General features: G+C 42.9%; 1 protein-coding gene across 2 annotated transcripts in view; it reads left to right on the top strand.

Annotated features, from left to right (window-relative positions):
- The window catches only part of LOC138299179 (nuclear factor 7, brain-like), a 62923-nt gene that overhangs the window by 4911 nt on the left and 31027 nt on the right, over positions 1–26985 (top strand). For both annotated transcript variants that reach the window (XM_069237274.1, XM_069237275.1), the window contains exons 2-6: positions 9653–10098; positions 10813–10908; positions 16587–16820; positions 18373–18395; positions 26401–26516. In XM_069237274.1, coding sequence (XP_069093375.1) covers positions 9667–10098; positions 10813–10908; positions 16587–16820; positions 18373–18395; positions 26401–26516 — 901 coding nt within the window. In that variant the 5' untranslated portion in view covers positions 9653–9666. The remainder of the gene's footprint in view (positions 1–9652; positions 10099–10812; positions 10909–16586; positions 16821–18372; positions 18396–26400; positions 26517–26985) is intronic.

Below are 26985 nucleotides of genomic sequence, written 5' to 3' on the forward strand. Positions count from 1 at the left end.
TCCCTCTCCCTCAGTTTGTTTCATGCATACTACTGATCCCAGTTCGACAGTTCGACAATCTGCTCTTACGGTACAGTTATTCGAGCTATACACTTAGTGCAGATTTATCGAGGCTTTGCACCAGTGCAAAGTCACAACAAAATAACTCAAACAGGTCTTGATAAACTATTTACTTTCCAGCCAAAACACTTTTGTACTCGAAAGTTGTCTAAAAGTAATGCAGATATAGCTTTGAATTATTTTGTGTGTAGGGGCAACACATGTGTGATACACAGGCATTACCATGCCAATGCCCATGCCCAGGCAAATCCCCCATTACTAACATTTGTGACAGGGCTTTGCTCCAAAAATATGCCTATGTGATGCAGGGGCAAAATATGAGAAAATAGTTTTTTTTTTCTCTGAACTCTTAAAACATTGCTTGTGTGCTGCACTGTACAGCACATTTACAAAGTACTAAAAAGTTTAAATGTCTGAGCAAAGTATTTTGCACTGAGGTTTACCCATCCAGTAGAAATCCTATGCTAGACATCACATGTACACCTTTGCACAAGGGCCTAAAGTAGCTATACCTCGTGCCTCCTCTTTGTACACAATTGTCCTCAATTGCCATTTCAGATGTTGCAGTGGTTATCAATGATGTCATTGAATATTGTATTGAGTGATGTACTATGGGAGGTAATTAGCAGTGCATGGCGAGGGCACAAGGTACAGTTACTTTATGGTACAAGTTATAGCTACTTGAGATAACTATAACTGGTGAATTTCAGTGGTTTTGTTAGTTACAAATGGTATGTTTAAACTCTCCATGTCACTTAGCTATAACTTCATTTTAACCTTTAATTATTTCAGAGAATGTCTACGTTTTTTAAATTTAAAGTAAGATATCATTATAATTCCTAACTATATTGCTGCTATAACTTTGTTTTTTTAGTGAATTTCTGTCCATCATGTGTGTGACGTGGGGTTGGGCTCAGGCACCCAACCTCCCCACAGGCATCCAACAACCTGCACCACCTTTGGCCATGCACAGCATGGGTTTGGGCAGGGCCTGGCCTGCATCAAGACCGTGCACACTGTAGGAGGCTGACCTGGCTTGTAGTGGGTACCAAGGGGTACTTACACTCTGTACCAGGTCCAGTTATCCCTTATTAGTGTAGAAGAGGTGTTTCTAGCAGCTAGGCTGATAGAAGGTAGCTATAGCAGAGCAGCTTAGGCTGAATTAGGAGACATGCAAAGCTCCTACTATACCACTGGTGTCATATGCACAATATCATAAGAAAACACAATACACAGATATACTAAAAATAAAGGTACTTTATTTTTATGACAATATGCCAAAAGTATCTCAGTGAGTACCCTCAGTATGAGGATGCCAAATATACACAAGATATATGTACACAATACCAAAAATATGCAGTAATAACAAAAGGAAGTAATGCAAGCAGTGTAAAGTTACAATAGATTGCAATAGGAGCACATAGGTATAGGTGCAACACAAACCATATACTCCAAAAGTGGAATGCGAACCACGAATGGACCCCAAACCTATGTGAGCTTGTAGAGGATCGCTGGGACTGTAAGAAAACAGTGAGGGTTAGAAAAATAGCCCACCCCAAGACCCTGTAAGGTAGGTGTAAAGTGCACCTACAACCCCCAGAGAGCACAGAAGTCATGATAGGGGGATTCTGCAAGGAAAACCAACACCAGCAAAGCAACAACAGTGGATTTCCGGACCTGAGTACCTGTAAGACAAGGGGACCAAGTCTAAGAGTCGTGACAGTGTCGAGAGTGGGCAGATGCCCAGGAAATGCCAGCTGAGGGTGAAAAGGAGCTGCCACTGGATGGAAGAAGCTTGGTGTTTTGCAAGAACGGAGAGGACTAGGAACTTCTCCTTTGGAGGATGGATGTCCCACATCGTGAAGAAGCTTGCAGAGGTGTTCCCACGCAGACAGACATCAAACAAGCCTTGCTAGCTGCAAGGGTCGCGGTTAGGGTTTTTGGATGCTGCTGTGGCCCAGGAGGGACCAGGATGTCGCCACTTGGATGAGAAGACAGAGGGGGCGCCCAGCAAGTCAGGGGGCCCTCACAGAAGCAGGCAGCACCCGCAGAAGTACCAGAACAGGCACTTAGAAGAGGAGTGAACCGGAGTCCACCCGAAGTCAGAAAAGGGAGTCCCACGATGCCGGAGGACAACTCAGAAGGTTGTGCACTGCAGGTTAGAGTGTCGGGGACCCAGGCTTGGCTGTACATGAAGGAAATCCTGGAAGAGTGCATAGGAGCCGGAGCAGCTGCAAATCACGTGGTACCCAGCAATGCAGTCTAGCGTGGGGAGGCAAGGACTTACCTCCACCAAACTTGGACTGAAGAGTCACTGGACTGTGGGAGTCACTTGGACAGAGTTGCTGAGTTCCAGGGACCACGCTCGTCGTGCTGAGAGGGGACCCAGAGGACTGGTGATGCAGTCTTTTGTTGCCTGCGGTTGCAGGGGGGAGATTCCGTCGACCCACGGGAGATTTCTTCAGAGCTCCTGGTGCAAGAAGGAGGCAGGCTACCCCCAGAGCATGCACCACCAGGAAACAGGTGAGAAAGCCGGCAGGATGAAGCGATACAAGGTTGCAGTAGTCGTCTTTGCTACTTTGTTGCGGTTTTGCAGGCGTCCTGAGCAGTCAGCAGTCGATCCTTTGGCAGAAGGTGAAGAGGGAGATGCAGAGGAACTCTGGTGAGCTCTTGCATTCAGTATCTGAAGAATTCCCCAAAGCAGAGACCCTAAGTAGCCAGAAAATTAGGTTTGGCTACCTAGGAAGGAGGATAGGCTAGTAAGAAAGGTAAGAGCCTATCAGAAGGAGTCTCTGACGTCACCTGCTGGCCCTAGCCACTCAGAGCAGTCCAGTGTGCCAGCACACCTCTGAATCCAAGATGGCAGAGGTCTGGGGCACGCTGGAGGAGCTCTGGGCACCTCCCCTGGGAGGTGCAGGTCAGGGGAGTGGTCACTCCCCTTTCCTTTGTCCAGTTTCGCGCCAGAGCAGAGCTGGGGGATCCCTGAACCGGTGTAGACTAGCTTATGCAGAGATGGGCACCATCTGTGCCCATCAAAGCATTTCCAGACGCTGGGGGAGGCTACTCCTTCCCAGCCCTGACACCTATTTCCAAAGGGAGAGGGTGTAACACCGTCTCTCAGAGTAAGTCCTTTGTTCTGCATTCCTGGGCCAGGCCTGCCTGGACCCCAGGAGGGCAGAAACCCGTCTGAGGGGTTGGCAGCAGCAGCAGCTGCAGTGGAGACCCCGGAAAGGCAGTTTGGCAGTACCCGGGTTTTGTGCTAGTGACCGGGGGATCATGGAATTGTCTCCCCAATGCCAGAATGGCATTGGGGTGACAATTCCATGATCTTAGACATGTTACATGGCCATGTTCGGAGTTACCATTGTGACGCTATACATATGTAGTGACCTATGTATAGTGCACGTGTGTAATGGTGTCCCCGCACTCACAAAGTCCGGGGAATTTGCCCTGAACAATGTGGGGGCACCTTGGCTAGTGCCAGGGTGCCACCACACTAAGTAACTTTGCACCCAACCTTCACCAGGTGAAGGTTAGACATATAGGTGACTTATAAGTTACTTAAGTGCAGTGGTAAATGGCTGTGAAATAACGTGGACGTTATTTCACTCAGGCTGTACTGGTAGGCCTGTGTAAGAATAGTCAGATCTCCCTATGGGTGGCAAAAGAAATGCTGCAGCCCATAGGGATCTCCTGGAACCCCAATACCCTGGGTACCTCAGTACCATATACTAGGGAATTATAAGGGTGTTCCAGTATGCCAATGTGAATTGGTGAAATTGGTCACTAGCCTGTTAGTGACAATTTGGAAAGCAGAGAGAGCATAACCACTGAGGTTCTGGTTAGCAGAGCTACAGTGGGACAGTTAGTCATCACACAGGGAACACATACAGGGCACCCTTATGAGCACTGGGGCCCTGACTTGCAGGGTCCCAGTGACACATACACTAAAACAACATATATACAGTGAAATATGGGGGTAACATGCCAGGCAAGATGGTACTTTCCTACACACACTACCTCCCACAGCAGCCCTTCCCCCCTCAGGCACACTGCTTTTGGCCATGTGCAGCATGGTATTGGGCACAGGACCTGGCCCATACATGGTGTGAGGTTGAGCATGCATGGCTGACTGTGTGATGTAAAAATATGAAGGGAGTCATTTTAAGTAACGCAGACCTATTGGCTTTATTATGGGGTCGGCATATCAAAATATATAAAGCAAACCTATTGCCTTTGTAAATCACATGTATATTTTCTAAATTGACACATTGCAGTGTGTAAAAAACTGACTGTCAATTTATTTGCATAAACCTATCTAAAATAATACACAAAATTCACATGTATTTGAGCCTATTTTATAACATTTTTCAACCCATTAAGTTCAGACCACCACAAGGGGGCTCTGCATTCCAGATGAACAGCAAACAGCTCTAATACGAAGTGCTTTAAAAAATATGGTAAGCTCTCCCAGGGTCATGGATTGAATGACCTAGCAGACTTAGGGCATGGTTTAGATCTTGACAATGTTACCGCCAAGCCGCGTTCGCAGCAGATCCGAAAACACCGCAAAATCGATGGTATTCCGCCCACTGTATTTAGTTACAGCTCTGCAAGCGGTGGACTGGTGACGGATTGCTGATGGAGGGAGATGGCAGCAGGACCCAATGGACTTCATACAATGGCAGTGGCGATGGAATAGAGGTAAGTGGCACACACACACTATACCTAAGCCATATGTGTCCCCCTGTACTACACACTACACAACATAAACACCATCATCCATTACAATTCCAACACAACACAAGCCAAACATGCCGAAAATAAATACTGACATACATCCATGACACAACACACACACCATTCGCACGGCACCAATGGTCAAAGTGGGCGGGATCAGAGGGGCACGACGTGCCCATACTTTTATGATTTATGAAACAGTGTCCCCCTACTTTTTGTAGAAAGACAACCGTTCCGGGACAGTTAATTCCAATAGTTTAAGTGCAATTCCAATAGTTGAAATGCCTCAGCTGAACAAGCCTGGGTGCCTGCTTGGCTTCAAGACATGCAAATATGCAGTAAAAGTTAATTTGCAAATGTAAAGGATGCTTTGGAGTCGGTACTGGCTATAATTGACTTTATCAATTTGTGATGACAAAGATTGATTCTTTTTAAATGGTAGTGCAAAGAGTTAACAACTGAGCAGTGAAGTGTGTCCTTTTAATTGTAATTCTATTTATGAGCTTACTACACCTAAAGGTGTTGAAGGGGCAGTAATGTAAAAGTAATTGCATTACGTACACTCTGGGTATTATTAAAATCTATATTTTGAAAGCACCATTTTATCTTAAAACATTTTGTAGAAGACTATCTTATATTGTGAGTAATGCAAGTTTAAAATAATTAATAACATATTCACAGTGCTTTCTGTCACAGGCTGTGACCTCGTAGCACTAAAAATACATGTCACTTTTCTCCACTGCACCAAACAAAACTTAATTCTGTAGGTCTCTGGTTACACACATACCTCTGCAGTGCATTAACTAAGAGAAGTTTCATAATGTATTATAGTGCATTTCACAGTGAGTAACAACTTTTTAAATTTATTTTTCATTTAAGCTGCATGTTATTTTACATGGAGCTACGTGACAGTGAAAGAGCAAAAAAAGTACAGAATACTTTTTAGCCACACCTTTGACTCCACCCCCACACTGACTAACCCCGCCCCCCACTGCATGGAGCATCACAGTTCCCATTCTTTTTTAATGCACTTTGACACCTGCACGACACCCACACACAACACAACCACAACAATCAGAACAACTACACACTCAGCTACACAAACACACTCACACACAAGCACAACTACACACATCACAACAATGTCAGCCACACAGCAACAACACTCACCTGAATGTGTTACACAGCAACACAACACACACTACACCTATCTCACGTGCAAGTGACATACATACACAACCACATCACCCACTCCAGCTCCCTCCACCTCAACAAGCCAATCCACGCACACATACAGTTACTGACTCACATACACAACAGATAGCACAAACCTATCAGTGCAGGTCCCCTTGCATTCACACCGTTTGGCAATGAATAATGACACCACAATGACCTGTGTATGTGTGCAATATGTGTGTTGTGCAAGTGTGTGCCCAGCCATGTGTGACACAATTGTCTCCCCTACATAGGGATTTCACAGTGATTTGAAAAAAATTACTGTGACATGTATATGCCAGCAGTGGCCCCGACCTATCGTGCAGTGCACACCTGACACACTCTGGCAATGCGTCATCTCTATCTTCGAATCTGGCGATTGGTGGGAGTCGTGTTTTCCCCGTGGGCCAGTGACAGCAGAACGACAGGTAGTGTCCAGTTGAAAACGGAGGTGGAATCAGGAAAAAGGTGAGTTTTCCCCCTTTTTCCCCAACAATCCACCAACTCAGAAGTGGAGGGCGGACTGTCACTTTTTGCTTGGTGGTAAGGCACATTTGAATCTGCAGTGCGGGAAGGGTGACTGGGATCCCGCCAGCAGTAGCTTTTTCCTATCCCACCGTAGACACAGGCAGTGTTTTTTGGTAGGGACGGCAGATTAAATGCGAGCTTTCGCATATAAGACCGCTAACATCTAAATATGGAAAGCGGATCGAAACAGCAGCAGATGGGTTTTCAGTGGAAAACACGACGGCAGGACCGTTATCACCAAGATCTGAATCAGGCCCTTAGTGTATGTTTTTTTTTTAATGTTGCTTGAGGGATGCTGCCCTACTCGTAGACTCCCACAACATTAAAAAATAAAATGTTGGTGTGGTGGTGCCCCAGCTCCTTTTCGGGGCACCACTAGCAAGAAAATATATAATTTCTAAATGCCTTATGGCATAATGGGGCTTTCCTTGCAGGAGCTGCGAATAATAAATTAAAAGGACAGTGCACGCCCTGCTCTCCATAATTAAAAACAAATGTGATTTTACCCCCGGGCAATGTCCCAGCCTATGGATCATTTATATACAAAACAAATGGCCGCCAAAGAGTCCCTTCTGCGAATCAGATCGCTCTATTTTGTTTTTCTTTTTTTAAGTTGCACGAATGTGGGACTCTCACAAGTGTCTCGTGAACCCGACCATCCAAATATAGAACGTTTTTAACTGCTGAAAAACTACTGAACAGATTGAACCATAAAAGGCACACTTTCTGGACTTCAATCTAGTTGTCTGCCAAATTTGGTATAGTTCTATTCAGCCCTTTTTGCAGTATCGCGGTTAAATTTTCCTATAAAAAAAATGGGGAGATTGCATTTTGTGATCCCCTCCCCTTTTTTTCTCGATCGTCTCTTGATGAATCACCCTTGAAGCTTTCCAGGAAGGAGCTGAGGTGGATGAACCTTTTTTTTCAAGGTTTCATGAAGATTCATCAAATTGTGCAAAAGTTATTAGCAAGCCAAAAAACAATTTTCTTATAGTAAGTAGGCCCTAAGTATGGGGACTATTTAGCTGTTGGCTGGGAGGGAACTCAGTTGTAATGGTGATGGAGTGTTCTTCCCATCAACACAGTGGTCTGCCCACATATAAATAAGTTTGACTATGGTGATGGCTACTTCGTCACCGCTGTTTATTGAATGTTGCTCTGGTGCTATTTATGTTGTGCATGTTCTGGCTGTGAGGGAAGATTTCACTGTTCCTTGTGCTGTATCTGTGTGTGTGTAAGGGAAGCTTGCAATCAGAGCCAGACGTTGCTCAAAAAGCTTCCCGAGAAGAAACACATTTGGTGCCCAGGCTTGTGCTAGTGACTAAAGCGAGAAGCAACTGAAAGCCAGGTGTCAAGCTTACACTTTTGATGTCTTTGCAGAAGTTGTCTGTGTGTGAGGGAAGCCTGTCGTACTGCTGTGTGTGTGTGTGTGTTGGGAGGACGACCACTTCCCATTGGCCAGTGTGGCAGATTTAGGTCCGCCTCCTCACTCATGTTGCCAGATACTCAGCATTTAGAGCTCTCTGCCATGAAAGTAGGGTTTTTTCCACTGCTCGGTCGGTTTCTGCTTTTGGAGGTGCTACTTAAAGTGGGAAATATCTGGCGGAAAATCCACCTATACCTATCTTAGCTGTGGAATTTCCACTACTAAGTGTAGGCATTGACAACACACAACCAACATGAGGGCATCCAAGCTCCCTGACACGCTGGGATATTTAAAGCTGGACCCCACGTCCATGTTGCACTTTCACAGAGATTATCCCACCATAAATGGCTTCAGGCCAGGCACTCTAGTTCGAATGGCTGTTCTGCAGGGTTAGCTTGCTGGACACTGGCAGGCTATGCAGCACTGGGGAACTGGAAAGAGGGCAACGAGGCCCTAGTTATAGGTTGTACTGTACAAGGTGCAAACTCTGCATCTGCACTTTACCAGCATTGTGCATTAACACCCAACTAATACTCTGAGATTATGATTTAAACCCCACGGATTGAGAGATAGCTGTGAAGACTTGAATGCTCTGGATGGTATCCTGCATAGTATTCTCTTTTCCAAGGGGTTTAATGCACACATTTACCCCCTACTCTGCACAGACGGTGAATGTGAGGAGGGGGACTGGTGTAACGAGGGGCGTGGATGAAGAGAACATGCTGAGAATGTGCAATTCTGATACTTGCCTTCATTTCACACTATTTATCCCCTGGTTTGAATATGTGCTTTTAAATAAATTATAGATGCTTGTACTTTCTGCAATCATAACTGAACAATCAGAACTGCTTGCATGACCTACTGCATCCCCAGTGAATGGATGACAATGGTAACTACAGGGCTCCGTGTCACTAAGGATAAAGTGCTTTAGTCCTGGATGCTCATTTAACAACCTCCGGCATTCTGGGTTTTGTAGTCCTGGTTCTCATCAGTTGACTAACTTGAACTAACACACCTGAAAACTATGTTTTGTGAAATAAAATCTTAGGAGAGGAGTATTGCGTCTTCGCAAGTCCATATTTCCGATGCCTGCGCAATCCTTCTGTTTATCATTTTTGTTTATTTCATGTGTAGTGACGTACCCAAGTGCTACCAAACTCTCTGGTGTGTGTTAATGATTGAAACTTACTTCGTCCTCTTCAGACTGATGGCCTGTGTCTTCATAATTCTTCATGCTGAGTTTTGGGTGCCAGAGGTGTTCACAGGGGTTGTCAAAAATATCCTACATATGGAAGCAACAAATCACATATCAGTGCACCCAGAGAGGTCAGGGGTCATTACACAGTGCACGTTATCAGTACTAGGGGCCCTTATCCTAGATTATTATGTGAATGTAAGTTCAAGTTAAGTGTGGAAAAAAAGCTATTTGTGGGGATAAATTAGCAACTCTCAAGCAGTTCCTTCTATGGGACTGCCTCAAGGAAAACAACTTGCCAACATAGCTGAGTGGGGTGGTAGAGCCTCCGCACTCTATGTAATCCTTAGTGAAAGTGTCCTGAGATGTTGACAATGTGTAGACCATGCTTTGAGAGGGCCTTTGTTTCCACCTAAGTGATTATCGCACAGAACATTGCCATAATGTCCACTTGGCTACATTCAGGATCTCCCTATTGGTTTCCGCAGGTGTAGGCCTGCCAATGTCCTCCCAAGTGCTGGCAGCGAGTCTTACAAGCGAGGTGACCTGCCCCATCTGCCTGGACTTTTACACAGACCCCGTGCGCCTAGAGTGTGAGCATAACTTCTGCCGCCTATGCTTGGACCAGCACCGACTGCAGCAAGAAGAGGAGGAAGCAAAAGACAAGAAGGACTTCACGTGCCCTCAGTGCAGGGAGGCGTTCCCACCACAGACACAGCCCAAGAGCAACCGCCTCCTGGCCACCATTGTGGAGCGGGTGCGCAGCCTGCGCATGCAGCCCACTGGGGAGATGCAATGCTGCACCAAGCATGAGGAGAGACTGAAGCTGTACTGCGAGGATGACCAGGAGCCCCTCTGTGTGGTGTGCGGGGTCTCCAAGGAGCACAAAGGACATCAAGTGACACCGCTACATGAGGCCGCACCACTGATCAAGGTGAGTTTTGTGTTGCATACACTGTCTCCTTCTGCTGCCCACACGGTCTTCCATTACAACGATAGTCCTGCAGTTCACTCTCGATAGTGTATGCTGTGAATTATGGGTCCAGAGGGCAAAAGAGGTGGCTTCTGGACTACAGGTGCCTTCTGGGCAGGATGATCTCCTAAATACCCCTTTGCAGAGGTCAGCAGGAGAGGGAGACAGTGTTGAGGCAGCAGGGAAGCCCAGTGCATATAAACCAACATTTGACAGATGGCATTCCACCGCAACACCCATTGCTTTTGACGCAGCTCCAGATTTACAAGGATTTGTAAATCTGAGGCCGCTCCAAAAAGGCCACCCCAGGGATGGTGTTAGCATGGCGTAACAAGGCAAAATACTTTAATTTCTCCTTGTTTTTGCTTTTTCCATATGTGCTGCATTCTGCAGCACACATAGAAGCAGCAAATCGTTTTGCAGCTGCTGCTGCTGGCAGGGGGAGCGATGCTGCTCCACCATAGTGGAGAAGCCACCCCTGAAGGTATGTTAGAGAGGGGCTATGGAGAGATAAGCAGCACTTTTCTGGGGTGGTAGTGAGGGAATCCTAGAAAATCACTGCAGGAGGAGCGTCAAAAAATGATTGTTGCACCAGGCGCCATAAGCGCTAAAGCTGGTCCTCTATTTACACTTGAACCTCTAAGGTTAGCAAATAAGATTTCCTTCTTTTACCAGGCAGCCCTGGAGAGAAACTTGCAGCAGCTCGAGGCCCGGCGAGAGGGTATACTGGATGCCTACAGTCGGCAGCAGAAGATGACTGAGGACCTCCAGGTGATTCCATTCAACTCTGTCTGATAGGGCTTGACTTGTTAAAAAACTGCAACAAATATTCATCAGCAAGAGACTGGTTTGCGGTACCATAACTAATATATCTGTAACTGGAAAGATGCCATGAATTTGCCTTTAACTTGCAGTCATCTCAGTGCCAGCCATGGCTTGGCTTGGATCAGACCATTCTTTAAGGAGCACTGCTCGTTTGGGCGTTGTCACTTTATTCAGAATATACAGGGTTGGTCATGTATCCCAGCATAGGCCAAAACCTCAGGATCCAAAAACCTAGGGGATTTTAGAAGGGCAGATGGACCTCCTACAGTTACTATGCCATTGTACAATGCTTATGTAGCCTAAGAAACACTGATTAAGGGGTGAAGGGACTGAGTTTCTTTGCAGTCTTTTGCAGTCACTATGTTTTCTTTAAAAATGTATGAAATTTTGGTCTGAGCCAAAGACCTCCTTCTCATGGGCATCTATTGTCAGATAACAATTTGCAGCCCCTGACCTCTCAGATACCCCCTTTCTTATTTTTTATTAAATATTTTTTCCATTCGATCAAGACATTAACAATAACAATAAACGCATTAACTTAAGAAGAGGCAAACACACTATTAATAATCACTACTGTAAAATATAATTAAAGGGCTCATCTTAAATAGAGAGCATTCTACTGACCCAGGGGACAGAACACTGTGAGCACACTCATGATATAAAATAACAATACAAAGAACAGATAAAGCAGCGAAGACTGACACAGCTAAAAATGGACTTGAATAGGAAAAGCAAAAAACTGCATGCATGTTAATTTATTGAAATTATGTTTACATACAACTGCAGAGTTATTTGATAATCTCCAGACACCAGTGGTATCTATTTCATATATATTTTTCTCAAATGTTGCCTGCATACACAAACTAAACTCCAAGTGGTATTTTTTTTTTTCTACTTTCAAAGAATATTTCTTCTGGCCATCACTAATGATTTCCATATGAATTTATTTTGGTGATTGGTGAAGGGTACCAGTAGCATGTCAACACTGAAATTGATCAAATGCTTTGATGTTTTGATTTACAGGTGTAAGATCAGAGAGATTCTTTCCATTACTCGTACCCAAAGCCGAGCTACCTTAACACATCCAAAATATAAATAAATGTACTGCTTCTGTGGGCTTGACAATCCTCACGTTCCAGATGCAGCTTTGTCACTGCAAATCTCCTGTCTCAATTTTTCTGAGCTAAAAATATTTCCCCAAACATTCCTGAGGGTTCCATTGCACTAGATATTTTTTAGGAGTGGAGTGAAGGGTTTTAGCAAGAAATAGACAAGCATTGGCAAAGCCATTAGTTCTGGCATTGGTCACCAAACCTTTGGCAATTCTTCTGCAATGTTTTTTGTATCTAGTTTAAAAAAAGTACATATTATGATGGTACACACAGCGCTTAAGGAAACTACCTTGTGTGTGGATGCACTTACAGGATGGCGTAACTCATAGTGAAGTCAGTCAAATGCTGATAGGGGCTAACATTGTCCCTCGATGCACGCTGGAGTGTGTGGAAGACACATGAATGACTCAATCACAGACTAATGGATGAAGTCTGGCTGAAAACCGCTAGAAGTCACTATGATATACATACCTTTAGCAAAATTTAAAGATCTTGGCTAACAGAGACCAAAAATAGTTATAGTCTGGCATTGGCTGCTAGCTGTGCCTTTGAGAAAAAAGGCAAGAAAGGAAGGAAAACAGACAAAAAGGAAGGGAACTGACGAAAACAGATAAAAAAGTAAGAAGGGCAAAAAAAATGAAGGCAAAACGAAAGAAGATAGGGAGGCAAAAACGGAAGGAAAGAAAAAAGTAAGAAACGAGTTAAGAAGCAAAGGAGACAAACAAGGAAGCAGGAAAGATGGCAAGAAAGAAGGAAAGAACAATAGAAAAGGAGAAAGGAGGCAAAAAGAATGGAAGTAAGAGGGCAAAAAAGAAGGAAAGAAGGAAAGAGAAAAAATATGGAAAAGAAATGGAAAGAAAGCAAAAAAGAAAGGACAGATAAAAGGAAATCATGTAAAAAGAAAGAAAGAAAGAAGGAAAAAGAAGGAAAAAGAAAGAAAGGAAGAATGAAAGAATGTAAAACAGAATGATAGAAGGTAGCAAAGAAAAAACAAATGAAAAATGCAAAACAGAAAGAAGGAGAGAATTAATGAAAGAAGGCAAAAAAGTAAGAAAGAAAGAAAAAGTAATAAGGAAAAGGCAAGAACCGAATGGGAGAAGAAAAGAAAAAAGGAAAAGTTAAGAAATCAAGAAATAAAGATGCAAAAAACAAAGAAAAATGGAAAGAAGGCAAATAGAGAGAAAGAAAGAAAACATTCCAAAAAGAGGAAGAAGAAAAAAGGAAAGAGAAAAGAAAAGAAGAAAAGAAAAAGGAACGTGCAAGAAAGAAAAAGAAGGCAGAAATGAAAGGAAGGAGGAAAAGGAAGGAAGAAGGAAAGAAAGGAAAAATGAATGAAAGAAGAAACAAGAAAGAAAGAAGGAAAAACGAAAAAAGAAGGGAAAAGAAAGAAAGAAGGAAAAAAGAAAAGTAAAAAGGAAAGAAGGAAAAAATGTAAGCAAGACAGGGATAAAAAGAAGGAAGGATATAATGTTCACAACATAAAATATTGGATATTAAAACCCATATTACACCCCACCCATCTTTAAATAAAACTGTTACAGGTGTGCTGAAAATTAAACACAATAAAGTTTGTTTTTCATCCTCGGCAAAGGTCCACTTCAAAATGAATTTACAACAGCACAATGCTGTAGGGTGTTTCCTTCTAGGCCAGTGGGCATAAACTCAGGTTTCCGCCCGCTAACCTAGGGGAAACTCTTAATGGGCCCAGTGGGGAGGTAACCACTATGGCAACAACCTCTCCGTCAGAAGTTCGGCAAACAGCCTAAAATGACCGCCGAACTCAAATTAAGGCCCATAATTTTGTTCCTTTGGATAAGAGAAATCCTGAATATTAAACTGCACAGGTACAATGTGGGAAGTGCCCTTTTCATGTTTATCATGCTTCGTTTAGTTACAACCAGATGCACCTTTTAACTCAGGGTTTGAATTGATTTTACCAGTCAAAATAAAGAATCCAATAATGTTTTAGGTATGCCATGGTTTCTAATAACTTACTTTTTGGGCCTAGACGTCTAGTTACAAACAATTTTCATTATGTACAATGGGACTAACATGATGGAGAAATAAGGCATCAGTAGAATAAACAATGTTAAAGCAAAATCAACTTTAATAAAAGGGCAACACACTATAAAAGTGATGGCTTATAAATGTTTGTTCCTTTGTTGCTTTTTCAGTGGTAGTTGCCAGGCTGGAGGTTTCTTCATGGTGAATACAGTTTTTTTGGAACACAGAAATGAGTTAAAAAAAAATCCATGCCTATACAAATTCCACCTTCTTATTCTTTGAGGGGGAAATATATACACTTATTTTTCATTCATAGTCCTAATAATAATAATAATGATAATAGTAATGGTAGTAGTAGTTGTACACGATTTGTAACCATCATCATTATTGTTGTAGTCTTCATGTAACCATCATTTATCCACAATAATAAAAATATCCTAATAATGAATCAATAATAGGATTAAATATTGTCATAAAACCGTAGGAACAGCAGCAGTAAAAATATCCAACAGGCTGGCCTGGTCCATAGTGCTCTTTTGTTGTTGCTAGGTGCTTTCTTCCAAGTTTATATAGTCGAGTTGCCTCTAAGTGCTTCACTACATATTTTTCTAATGGCTGAAAGGTTGATAAAAAGCTCCTCCTGGATGTCCCTAAATGCCCATCGGTTAGGGATGGCATTCAGTCCCCCACTGGCTGCCGGTGAGGAAGCGCGTGACCTTCAAAGCCCTTTGTTTGGTTCATACTGCCCTGCATTTGCAGGGCCCGCATGTGCTGAGAACGTCCTTCCAATGGTATACTCCCACTGTTGAGGTTGTTCTCTATTAGGAAGGTGAATACACCAAGATTTTGGAATGCCTGATAGGAAGGCTGGACCTTTTAGGTCAGTGGTTCTCAACCTTTTGACTTCTGTGAACCCCCACTTTATCAATACAGGCACCCAGGGACCCCGGCTGAATTAATATTGGAATCCAGGGACCCCCTACTGAGTCATTTCTGAAAGCTGGGGACCGAATCTGTAAATATTATTTAATTTTCTCAGCAGTCATGGACCCCAGGAGGAGGCTTCGCGGACCCCATGGGTCCCCGGACCACAGGTTGGGAACCACTGTTTTAGGTAGCTGCATCTAATCTGTTGAATACGTTACCTCCCGCCCCCATCAATAGCATCACTTCCCATACTGTTTTTTGCAACAACAACTGAAAACTTGGCTTTTCTCCCTTCCGTGATGGTTAGGTTGGTTTCTTTCTCATGATGCAGCTTTTTCCTTTATTGCTAGCACTTTGACACCCTTGGGTATAACGCACTTTATAAATTCCAAAATACAAACAGGGCCAGCAACACATCAGTGTCTCACCATATGCATGGTGTAGTGTAGCTATAAAACAAGTCAAATGTTCACATTGGACTGTGAAGCTGACTCTGACACTTGTTGCACATAAATCTCGCTGCCCTTCTTTAGGAGCTGAAGCCCATCCTGACATTCACGTGGTCCCAATTCAGAAGAATATCCCTAGGAGATCAAGAAATATCTTCATCTGAGGACATCTCGCAGCTACCAATGGTAGAAGCACAATAAGGCCCCTCCATAATTAGTAACGATGCACAACATTTCCAGACACCTGGCATTTCTTTGTCCTCTACCATGTCACTTGTTCCGGTCCTAGATAAAGGACGAACCCATGTAGCATAGCTTTAGATTTACAAGTGACTCCGATGTACATTTTTACCCGCTCTCCAAACAACCTCACTTAAATCCTCAAATGGCAAGGTGTTTGCAACTATTTCATGACAAATTGTATTCCTCAAGTACATTTCTGGATCAAGATAGTCAACACAGATTTTTGTAATTCATAATATCTATCTCCTGCTATTCTTATCTTTTAATTCCCATGTTCTTGATGCTGCCTGTCTAGTAGGCCTCAGCTCTCTGACATGCTCCATCAACAAGGGTGTGAAGTTCACAGATCATCACTATGACATTCAAGGTTTTTTAAGAGATTTATGGAAGGAGTTCCTTTCAACTTGATAGTAATAACATACTATGCTGCACAGGTGTGGCAATGGAGACTAAAATGTGTCTTGATTCAAACTGGAGCTGCCACATAAAGGAAATGTAAGGGATTAACCATCAAAATGAAATAGCAACCTGTTTACTGGGAGGCCTATATCTTCTAACAAAGAAGGGACACATGCTGAACTTTCCCACAAGACTCAATTACATGAAAGACAGCTGCTTGAAAGATTAATGGCTGCATTTGTTAAAATAAATAGTAAAAGCAGTTCTGAGATTTCTTAAGTTTTAATATTGTATTTTTTCTCCTAAACAAATCGGTTTACTAGATTAATTTATTGCCCTATCTGGCAAGATTATTAATTTCCCCATATCTTACATTTATAATTTGTTCTTCTGAGCTGAAAACCTCGCGCACAGGCATCAGCAGAACGTCTACTGTTGCTGAAGTGAGTGCCTGAGATTTGCCCACTGTTGTTGTTTTGTCCGGCCACAGACTCTAGCCGCCAGCCTGAGAGAGAATGTCCACTCTGAGTACCAGAAGCTGCAGAGGTTCCTGCAAGAGGAAGAGGAGGCCCTCTTGGAGAATCTGAGAGCTGAGGAGAGCCGGATTCTGCAGGAGATGGAGGAGAATCTAGGAGCTCTGGTCCAAGAGAAAACCGTCCTGGAGCAGGAGATCCAGCGCGTCCAGGACAACCTTGCAACGCAGGACTCTACCACATGGCTGAAGGTACTGCAGCTGGCCAGGAGCTATCTTCTTAAGATGACCTTATCAAACAGAGGGGGCAATTTGTTTAATGCGTATGATTTACTGTTAGCCCATATATTACAGGCTTGGAATGTCCTGCCTTATAGATATACTCCTGAAATACTATAGTGTACATACCCAGTGCTGCAGTTCAGGATGATTAATGGAGGTTCCAAGGTTTAGGTTAACCTATATGGGTGGTCAATCTCCTTTCAACATGGATGCTAAATGGTACGCAGACTTCCTGCCGCGTACATTGTTGCAGCATACATTTAGCAACCTGCACTGCACCATAAAAATAAACAAAGCTGCAGATGGGGAAACGTCACGGGCCAGGGCAAAGAAGCAGTTATATAGGGAGCACCTCCCGTAAAGAAAATAATTAGTGTGGTTGAGGTCTACCACTCTAAAGAAAAGAAATGACGCGCACTGTTGAAGCCTGAGTTCACAACCATGTTGTGGTCTGCCCATAACAACATGAGACGGTTCTTGCCAAACAACACAGAAGAGTGAAAAACAAAAGGGATACATGAGGTATTCTGGGAATAAGGTTTCACCTTGTCCTTGTCTGGGGCACGGATGTGTTGAATGGATTAGGAGTTGTCTATGAGTTAGGCGTCGGATTAGGATAGAAAGAATACCAAATGGGAGTTGAGAAGAACAAAAAAGGCATTTTAACTCATCCAGCCCTTCCACGTGCTGCCTTATGCTTGAAATAGGGACAGGCATTATAAGAAAAAACTCTGCAACATCTTGGATCGGAATACTTCAATAACTTCCAATGTACTGACCACCGCATTGGGAAGAGCATTTTATATTGTTCCACCCTTGTTTGAGAATGTATGGCAATTGTTCCACCTCGAAGAAGCTGTATTTCTGCAGTGCTGTACAACAGAAGGATGTAAAATAAGAGAGTTATGATCTACAGCGTTTGCCATGTAGGGGGATATTCTTCTAAGGAAGTCTTGCAGGATGGTGTATTGTGCAAAATGTTTGCATTATGGTGCTGTAATATATTGTTTGGGATGGTGAGGTGGTGTGGGCTGGCAAGCCTGCATGATCTAGCAAGGTAGGCTCAACTAATGAAGTTGGATTTTAAGGATTGGTGGTTCTAAGGAGATGTCCATCTAGGGAACTATTGTGTTGTTGAGGGTGCATGGAATGGACGTGGTGAGTTTTGAAGAGTGGTAGTATCCAAAGCACTGATGTGGTCTACGTAAAAGGTGAGTTGAGGAAGTAGTTTGTGCTAGAGGTAATGTGTTCTAATGGGGGATGTAGGGCAGGGGATGTTGTAGACTATGAAGACGGTGCGAAGTAGGTGGTTTTCTACTGATTAAAGCTTGAGTTGGTGCTAAGAAGCCCAAAGAAATATTTTGCCTCTTGAAAGAATCATGTTAACTTCAGGAACTTCAGTTTTTCAAGTCAGCCCATACGTGTTTATATGTGGCAAGGTTAAACTGTGAACACTTAGCTTGGAAGCCCATTTAGTAAATATGGTAATTAATGCATCTGTGTAACTTCTACTCCCATACAGGATGCTGCAGAGCTAAAGAGCAGGTAAGCTGACTTTTCATTATCAAAAATCTTGGGACGTGCTCTGGTCATTGGTCCACCTGTGAATTGGTATTTGTATTTACATATTGCAGCAACCTCACCTGGGTCTAAGCCTGGGGCTAAAACAACTCAATGTGAGTGGGAGAGGCATAGAAGGGTGAATGACTGAAGAGCCCATCCTTGCATTACAGAACATCATAAATAAGTACTGCCATTGATTAGAAGTCGACCCTGTACTTAAATGCCTCATACCTTTAAAACCTTCTATTACATTATTGAAAGTGGGACATATTAGATACATAGTGACTAGTAGTTTATTGATATTGAATACTTCAGGGAAAACTAATTGACTGACTTATGTCGGTTTCTATTGTTCTGGAAACTGTAGTGTTTGTGCCTTGTTTATGAACAAATATAAACAGGTTAAGGGTAACAATGGGAAGAAATTTGGTATAAGATCTTTTATCAATTGTCAGATAATATCGGAAGCACAATTTCACCATTTAAATACCTAATAATGGGACATTTTGGTTAATCAGGAAGGGTGATGAATAATACTCAGTAGCTAAAAAATTTAAGCATGAATAAATCAGTCCATCAATACAATCTTTATTCGATTATATGAAATAATTAAAACAGCGTAGAAAAAAATACTCAAGGAAAGACATTTAAAAATTCCAATAGATAAAAGAACATGACATAGTGCAACTGTATCCAGCGAAATCTATCAACATAAGATAAAAAAGGGAAAAAAGAATGTAGTAAAATCAAATGATTTCATTATCAACAGACTCAAAATAAGAGACTTTTTCGATGTCTAATAGCTGATTTAAAAAACAAACCCACTCTAACACAAATGGCCAGCCACATCAGAGACTGTGAAAAAAGCAAAACTGGTCTATATCTCTTAAAATGTCACTATTTCAGAAAAAGTATCACAGACTTACTATACAATGGCTTATAATACTTACAGAAAAAACAAAAGTGAAGAAGTGTGTGGGGCAAATTTTCATCACAGGGACAGCAGCAGATATAGGAGATGTCAAATCACCACAAGAAAAAGCACAGCTGCCACCTGACTGAGCCTAATCTGAACCTGGTCAGAAGCACATGCTCCCAGGATTTGGTGACCAAGTCTGGATAGACCTCAATGCCCTCAGTAGACTGTATCATAACATAATTCTGTAGGTAAGATTTTTTAATCTGAACATGTTCTCTAGAGCATTGCCTGAGAGCCCTGAAGTTCATGGCAACCTCTGCCTGTAAAATTTCTGTAATTCTCGTGGAGAAGGGAAAAGGGCCGAATAATCTAGGCTAAGGGAGATATCCCTGATATAGTTAAGCAAGGGGATTTCTCCTCCTCGGTTCAGGATGAGCGATCTTCAATAATCTCTTTATTTTTAAACTGAGCATGCTCATTTTGCCATGTTGAGGCGCAAGTTTAATCTGATGCTCAATTTACTCCAGGCCCAATTCCTAATGTGCAGCAAAATGGAGACTGAACACTGGGATCCAAGTGCCCTCCTATAGAACCTATTTTCCTCAAGTTGAAGGGGACTTATGTCCCTCTAGCTCCAAATGCCCACGCCATAAGACAAGACTGGGATGAATTTCCTTTTATAAATTTCAAGTAAAGGAAGTGTTCTTTTTTCAGTTTTGTAGAAAAGTTAAAAATGGACACTGTCGCTTGGCCAAAGCCTGTTTTCCTATGTGAAATGCAAGGAACACAAAGGTTAACCCGGTCAAAGTAAATCCCCAAATAGGGGAGTTGGGTTACTCTCAGTATTGTGTTGCCCTTTATGCCTAACTGGTTCATTTTCAGATTTTTTGGGCCACAGGCCATGATGAATGTTTTGGAGGGATTAGTTTCCAGGTTTAATTTCTCCATATGTTCCACAAAGGTGTCCAAGAGGATTTTAAGGCCGGTAAGGGATCTGGCTATGCAGACAGCATCTACTGCATACACTGAAATATGAAACAATTTATTCCTGATTGACGGTAAATCCTGCCCTTTACCCACTAACGCAGCTTCAAGACCATTAATGCAACCACAAAAACAAAATGAGGGCAGGAATGCACCCCTGATGAACACCCTTATTAAGCGGGAAAAAGTCCATATACTCACCCTCTTCACCCTAGTCAACAGAGGCAGACAGATCAGAATGGAGAGTATGAGGAAAATCTACTAACCCCGCCCAGCCTTCATTCCAGTTTGGAGCATCGTGTCCCATAGCTTTGACTTGTTAACACTGTTCAAAGCACAGGAGAGGTCCATAAACATCAAATATGTTGGACTGCGCTTAGCAACACTGTATTTACTAACCAACAAGTGCAGGTTCAAGCATTGCTCGAAGGTGCCCAGGCCAGTCTTCAGACCATATTGGATTTCCAAAAGAATATTTGACTCCTTGGACCAAGGTAAGAGCCTTTTGACTATCACAGTGGAGTCAAGTAGGGAAATAGGGCTATAATATTGAGGGTTTTGGGAGTTGCCCTTTTTGGAAACCAGCACAATAACTGCTGACCGCCAGGACCTAGGGAGACCCGAACTGCAGGCTGCATTAATGTAGTTAGTTAAAATGGGTCCCTAAAACTATATTATCTTTGTAGACGTTCATGGGTACCCCATCAGGCCCGGGAGCTTTGTTTGAGGGACTTTGATAAGTGCATGTTCAACCTCATTTAGTGTAAAAGAAACACTAAAGGGTTAAGTGGGCAGCTTTATATCACAAAATATTTTACCGCTGTCATTATCAGAATGGGAATAAATCCCTGAGAATTGAGAAACCCAGTCATCAGGTCCCAGGTTCACACCTAAAGCTTTTGCTGACACAGTAAATAAAACATTAGGGTTTACCACTTGCCAGAATGCTCTTGTGTCTTTGAGCTTACAAGAGATTACCACGGTAAGGTGGAAGCGCCTTCGGGCTGTGCACCCCAACTAGATAGCTCAGGCGGAGAAGGCGAGAGCACATTAGGAAGTAGAAGGACTTAAAACTACACCACCTAAAGTAAAGCAGAAAAAGGACCAGGAAAACAAAGTAACGCAGTATTTTACAACTTACTGCAAACAATGTCTGAAGGTTGTAGCTTCCGGCGGGACAAACAAAAAAAAAAATCTACATCAATGCTGGGCCTCCTGAAAATAGAACAGAAAATAGAATAATAGATCAACATATAACCAGATGGTGTTAGTGGCGGTCTTTCTACCACTGATCCTTGCTTAGTTCTGCTAATACTGAACAGTTGGTATTCTCCAGCTGGTGATACTAGTGAAGCAGAAAACAGATTCCAGCCTGTGATGGAATCCTTAAGACTTGAGCATGAAGGTACCTGAACATGACAATTCTGCGAGGTCATGCTAATGGCAAAACAGTGCTATACTACACGTCAAATATTACTGGACAGCGCTTAGCGACAGTGTATTCACTAACCAAGTGCAGCTTCAAACAATGCTCGAAGGTGCCCAGGCCAGTTCTAAGACCATATGGGACCTCCAAAAGAATGTTAGAGTCCTTGGACCAACTGCTGCACACCAATATAACACACCAGATCAATAGCCGTAATGGGGGTGGTCACAAAACACATTTTAAAACTGTGAAACATGTTTCCGCGGTGGGTTGCATGTCAGCATCACGTAGAATTTAATATCGACCTACAGTTAACTATATGCAACATATAACCTCTTGCGCATAAAACATTAAAATATTCTTTGATAGTGTTTTTATTCTAACATGCCCCCACTACCACTAAATTAGCATGTTCAACTTTCTTACAGCATATCCAACCTCATATCCAGTGTTGCAGTAATAACAAACATTTACAGTATCATGATTAGGGATCATTGTTTCAACAAAAGATACCGCAAAAAATGCAGCATTGTAGCTGAATTTTGCAAAGTAGTAATTTCGACAAATGATAATTCCCTAAAACAATCCTTAATTGTAACATTTCTCTAGCTTCAAAACACCCAAAACGATCACCTTATCATACTCACCTAGTAAATCACTCCAAACTAATGTTATTTTTCACATTCCTTCTCTAAGCAGGCACATACAAGAAATAACTTCCTTCAAGCTACTATCGCCATAAACTCTACATACCCACACAAAATGCCCTCCTGCCAATTCCTTCCCTAACCCCACTACACCCAAAAAAGCAATCACCTTAATTCTACCCATTCCCAGCACACTACAAAACTCCCCGATGCGTCCATCCCTTAACACAGCACATCCTGAAATCAAACTCTTTATCCTACCTCCTCCTTAACTTTTAACACACACACACCACACAATCCACTTCATCTTGCACCATCTTTAAATCCAAAAGAAGATACACAGCACATGTGTGCCTGTTTTCTTTGATGAAAGACATCTTAGGTGGCCTCACCTTGAACTCTGCATGACGTAGGTGATAGGTGAGCAGGTCTGGGAGTTTGTGCTGGCTGCTTGGTGGCATGTGGAAGATGAGTCTTGATCATCACTTCCTGTTATCCTCTCTGAGTCTCCTCTCAAAGTCCCACGCTGAATGTCTTCCGCAAAAGTGAAGACCTGGAGCACGCCTCATGTATGCCAGCGTACTACCATATCCAGGATAAAGTGAATGGTACAATTAGTTGTGTGGCCTGTTAGCTGCCTGGCTAGGTGGTACCTAGAGGGTACCTTTGTGCATACCTGTCTGCCGGTTGGCTGTTGCCGGTCAAGATGGAGGCCTCAGTGTAGAAACCTAGGCCCATATTTATACTTTTTTAGCGCCGCATTTGCACTGCTTTTTGACGCAAAAACGGCACAAACTTACAAAATACAAATGTCTTTTGTAAGTTTGCGCCGTTTTTGCGTCAAAAAGTGGCGCAAATGCGGCGCTAAAAAAGTACAAATATGGGCCCTAGTAAGTACTCAAATCTATACTTTACAGCCACAAGCCAGAGTAGCCTCAGAAAAATATTTATCTGAGGTGGAACTGGCTGTCAATTCTTATAGCCAGAACTAGAGACACAATCGGAAACTTGAAAGTGTTGACAGACTTGCTGACGGTATGGAAAGCCATTTAAACAACATTCTGAAATATATTTTGATAGCAAGACGTGTTAATCTTTGCACCAGAGTCTCTGTAAAAACGTTGGGCAGAAAAAAGTTCAAAATCAAAATGGATATCATATACCTACAACAAATAAAAGCTGATTCAAATTTGAGATCCTGTGCCTGAAAAAAAACTACATTTAAAATGACTATGTTTTAAGTATTGTTAGAAATGAGTTATTTTGTTGGCAGTCAGGTTACCCCCTGTCCAAGCAAGGACCCTCACTCAAGTGAGGGTAAAGGAGAATCACCCTCAGTTAACCCTGGCCCACCCCTTGGAAGCTTGGCACGAGCAGGCAGGCTTAACTTCAGAAGCAATGTGTAAAATATTTGTAACAAAACACACAGTAACCCAGTGAAAACACTACAAAATGACACAACACAGGTTTAGAAAAATAGCTAATATTTATGTAAACAAAACTAGACCAAAACAACAAAAATCCAACATACACAAGTCAAGATATGAATTTAAAAAGCACACGAGTCTTAAATCCTTTAGAAAACAGTGAGAACGCTGTTAGCGTGTAAAAGTACCTGGGTAGCATCAAACTAACACAGCACAGGCGAGTGTGCATCAGAAAAGCCAGCGCTGCGTCTATTTTTCACTCACGAGCGAGAACGTGCGTCTTTCCTCCTCCGGTCTGGTTGGTGTGCGACGTTTCCTCTCCCGCAGGAGTGCGGTACGCCGATCCAGACAGGCACCTCATATCCGGGCAGGCTTTGCATTTCTTTTCAGCACCCAGCAAAGTTGCATTGAAAAATCCAGTTGCACGGTATCCCAAAACCGCGCTGCGTGGGGTTTGCGTCATTATCAGCTTCTGGTAGCAGGTGTTGAGTGTCATTTCTCCAGCCGCGTTGCGTCGATCTTCCAGCCGAGATGCAGTTGGAGCGTTGATTTCAGCTGCGAAGCTGGAGGCACATCGTTTATCAGCCGCAACACGTAAGGTGTGTCGAAGATTTCCCCGCACGGCAGTCTGTGCATGGATTTTCAGTTCTTGGCTGCCAGCTTCACCTCTCAAGGGCCCAGAGACTGGATAGAGCACCGCTTGGCAGGGCAGAAGTCTCAGCAGAGAGTCCAGGTGCTGGCAGGGGAGTCTTTGATGGCCCTGAAACTTCAACAACAGGAGGCAAGATTAGTTCAAGCCCTTGGAGATTCTTCTTCAAGCAGGAATGCACAGCAAAGTCCAGTCTTTGCCCCCTTTCATAGGCAGAAGCAGCAACTGCTCGATAGCCCAACAAAGCACAGTCACATGCAGGGGCAGCACTTCTACTCAGCTCTTCTCCTTGGCAGAGGCTCCTCTTGAATCCAGAAGTGATCTAATTTTCAGGGCTTTTGGGTCCTCTTCTTATACTCCTTTCTGCCTTTGAAGTAGGCAAACTTCAAAGAAAAGTCTCTCTTGTTTGTAAGATCCTGTCTGGCCCAGGCCAGGCCCCAGACATACACCAGGGAGTTGGAGACTGCATTGTGTGAGGGCAGGCACAGCCCTTTCAGGTGTGAGTGACTGCTCTTCCACTCCTGCCTAGCACAGATGGCTCACCAGGATATGCAGGCTACACCCCAGCTCCCTTTGTGTCACTGTCTAGATAGAGGTGCAAACAGCACAACTGTCAAACTGACCCAGACAGGGAATCCACAAACAGGCAGAGTCACAGAATGGTTTACACAAGAAAATGCCTACTTTCTAAAAGTGTCATTTTCAAACACACAATCTAAAAACCAACTTCACTAAAAGATGTATTTTTAAATTGTGAGCTCAGAGCCCTTAAACTCCATATTTCTATCTGCTCCCTAAGGGAATCTGCACTTTAATAATAGTTAAAGGCAGCCCCCATGTTAACTAACCTATGAGAGAGATAGGCCTTGCAACAGTGAAAACTGAATTTGGCAGTATTTCACTGTCAGGACAGCTAAAACACATAAGTACATGTCCCACCTTTAACATACACTGCACCCTGCCCCAGGGGCTACCTAGGGCCTACCTTAGGGGTGCCTTACATGTATAAAAAGGGTAGGTTTAGGCCTGGCAAGTGGGTACACTTGCCATGTCGAATTGGCAGTTTAAAACTGCACTCAAAGACACTGCAGTGGCAGGTCTGAGCCATGTTTACAGGGCTACTAATGCAGGTGGCACAACCAGTGCTGCAGGCACACTAGTAGCATTTGATATATAGGCCCTGGACACCTCTAGTGTGCTGTACTAGGGACTTACTAGTAAACCAAATATACCAATAGTGGAAAGCCAACTACACATAGGAGCACTTGCACTTTCGCACTGGAAAGCAGTGGTAAAGTGCCCAGAGTAACAAAAACAGTAAGAACAGAGCCCAGCACACATCAACAACATGGTAAAGAGAAGCAAAAAGTTAGGGGAGACCACGCCAAAGACGGCAAGTCAAACAGGTAAATATTCATAGAATTCATAGATCTAAGCAAGCTTAATTGAACTCAAATTTCACTTCATAAATCTAACTATTATATCTAACTATATCTAAATAAAATTGTACATACCATCACATTCAACAGCATATTTCAGTAGAAAAGCAACCAAATTCAAATTCATAATTGATTTCAAAACCTCAAAGTAATAAATGAATTCAAAATTACAAATACAACAATTCAAATGTAAATCTAATTCCATAGGTTTGAGTTCATGAAAATAAAAATAACTTACATTTGAAAAAAAAAGTTAATTAAAAAAGATCTCGGTTGCACAGACAGCAACTGCAAGATTGGAAATACTTTGGCTTCTGTTGTTCAGTCATATATATTACCCAGGACATTCTAGATGGGCCTGGTGGATTTAAATAACCCTCAATTCTCTATTTCCTCAAATATCTTCTCCCTCCCATCCTCTGTCACTAGCCAATGTAAGAGTTTCTTTGTCTTGAACTGTGGTCAGTTTGCTTGACAGTGATGTGTCTCACTCCAGGTGGACCAAGGGGCTTCGGGAGTATGGTGTGGTGTCTCAGTCGCTCGACATGGGGAACTACCGTGGCCCTCTGCAGTACATGGCCTGGAAGAAGATGTGGACCCTCATTGACCCTGGTGAGTAGAACCTCCTTCAAGAGCCTGCAGAACAAAGTTTGAGACAAGAGAAAACCGGTGATGTCAAGATCAGGACAGCCCAGAGGGGGATGGAGGTCAAGGCCAAGGTGCATATATTCCAACCTCTTTGGAATTAAACAGAACTTTAAATGTATTTATTTTATTTATTTTGAGGATTTATAAAGTGTGCTATTAGCTTTTAAGGTTTTGTGGAGCTAGATTACATTTAATGTATGCAGCAGAAGAGCCACTTACTGAGCAAACAGCCAAGGGAAAATAAAAATCCACCCAATTCTTCATCACCATCAACCACCAGCCAGCGAGACCTCTAAATGTGTTTCGCTTTGATGATTTAGAGTTGGTATTTGCAGGGTCCCCTGTAAGCTATGGTATCTGAAAGGTCCTCTGTTTTCCCTGTCATTTGAAAGGTTCCCTTTCTGCCCAGCAATCTGAAAGGACCCCTATCTTC

The sequence above is a fragment of the Pleurodeles waltl genome, chromosome 6 (assembly GCF_031143425.1).
Source record: "Pleurodeles waltl isolate 20211129_DDA chromosome 6, aPleWal1.hap1.20221129, whole genome shotgun sequence".
NCBI classification, from domain to species: domain Eukaryota; kingdom Metazoa; phylum Chordata; class Amphibia; order Caudata; family Salamandridae; genus Pleurodeles; species Pleurodeles waltl.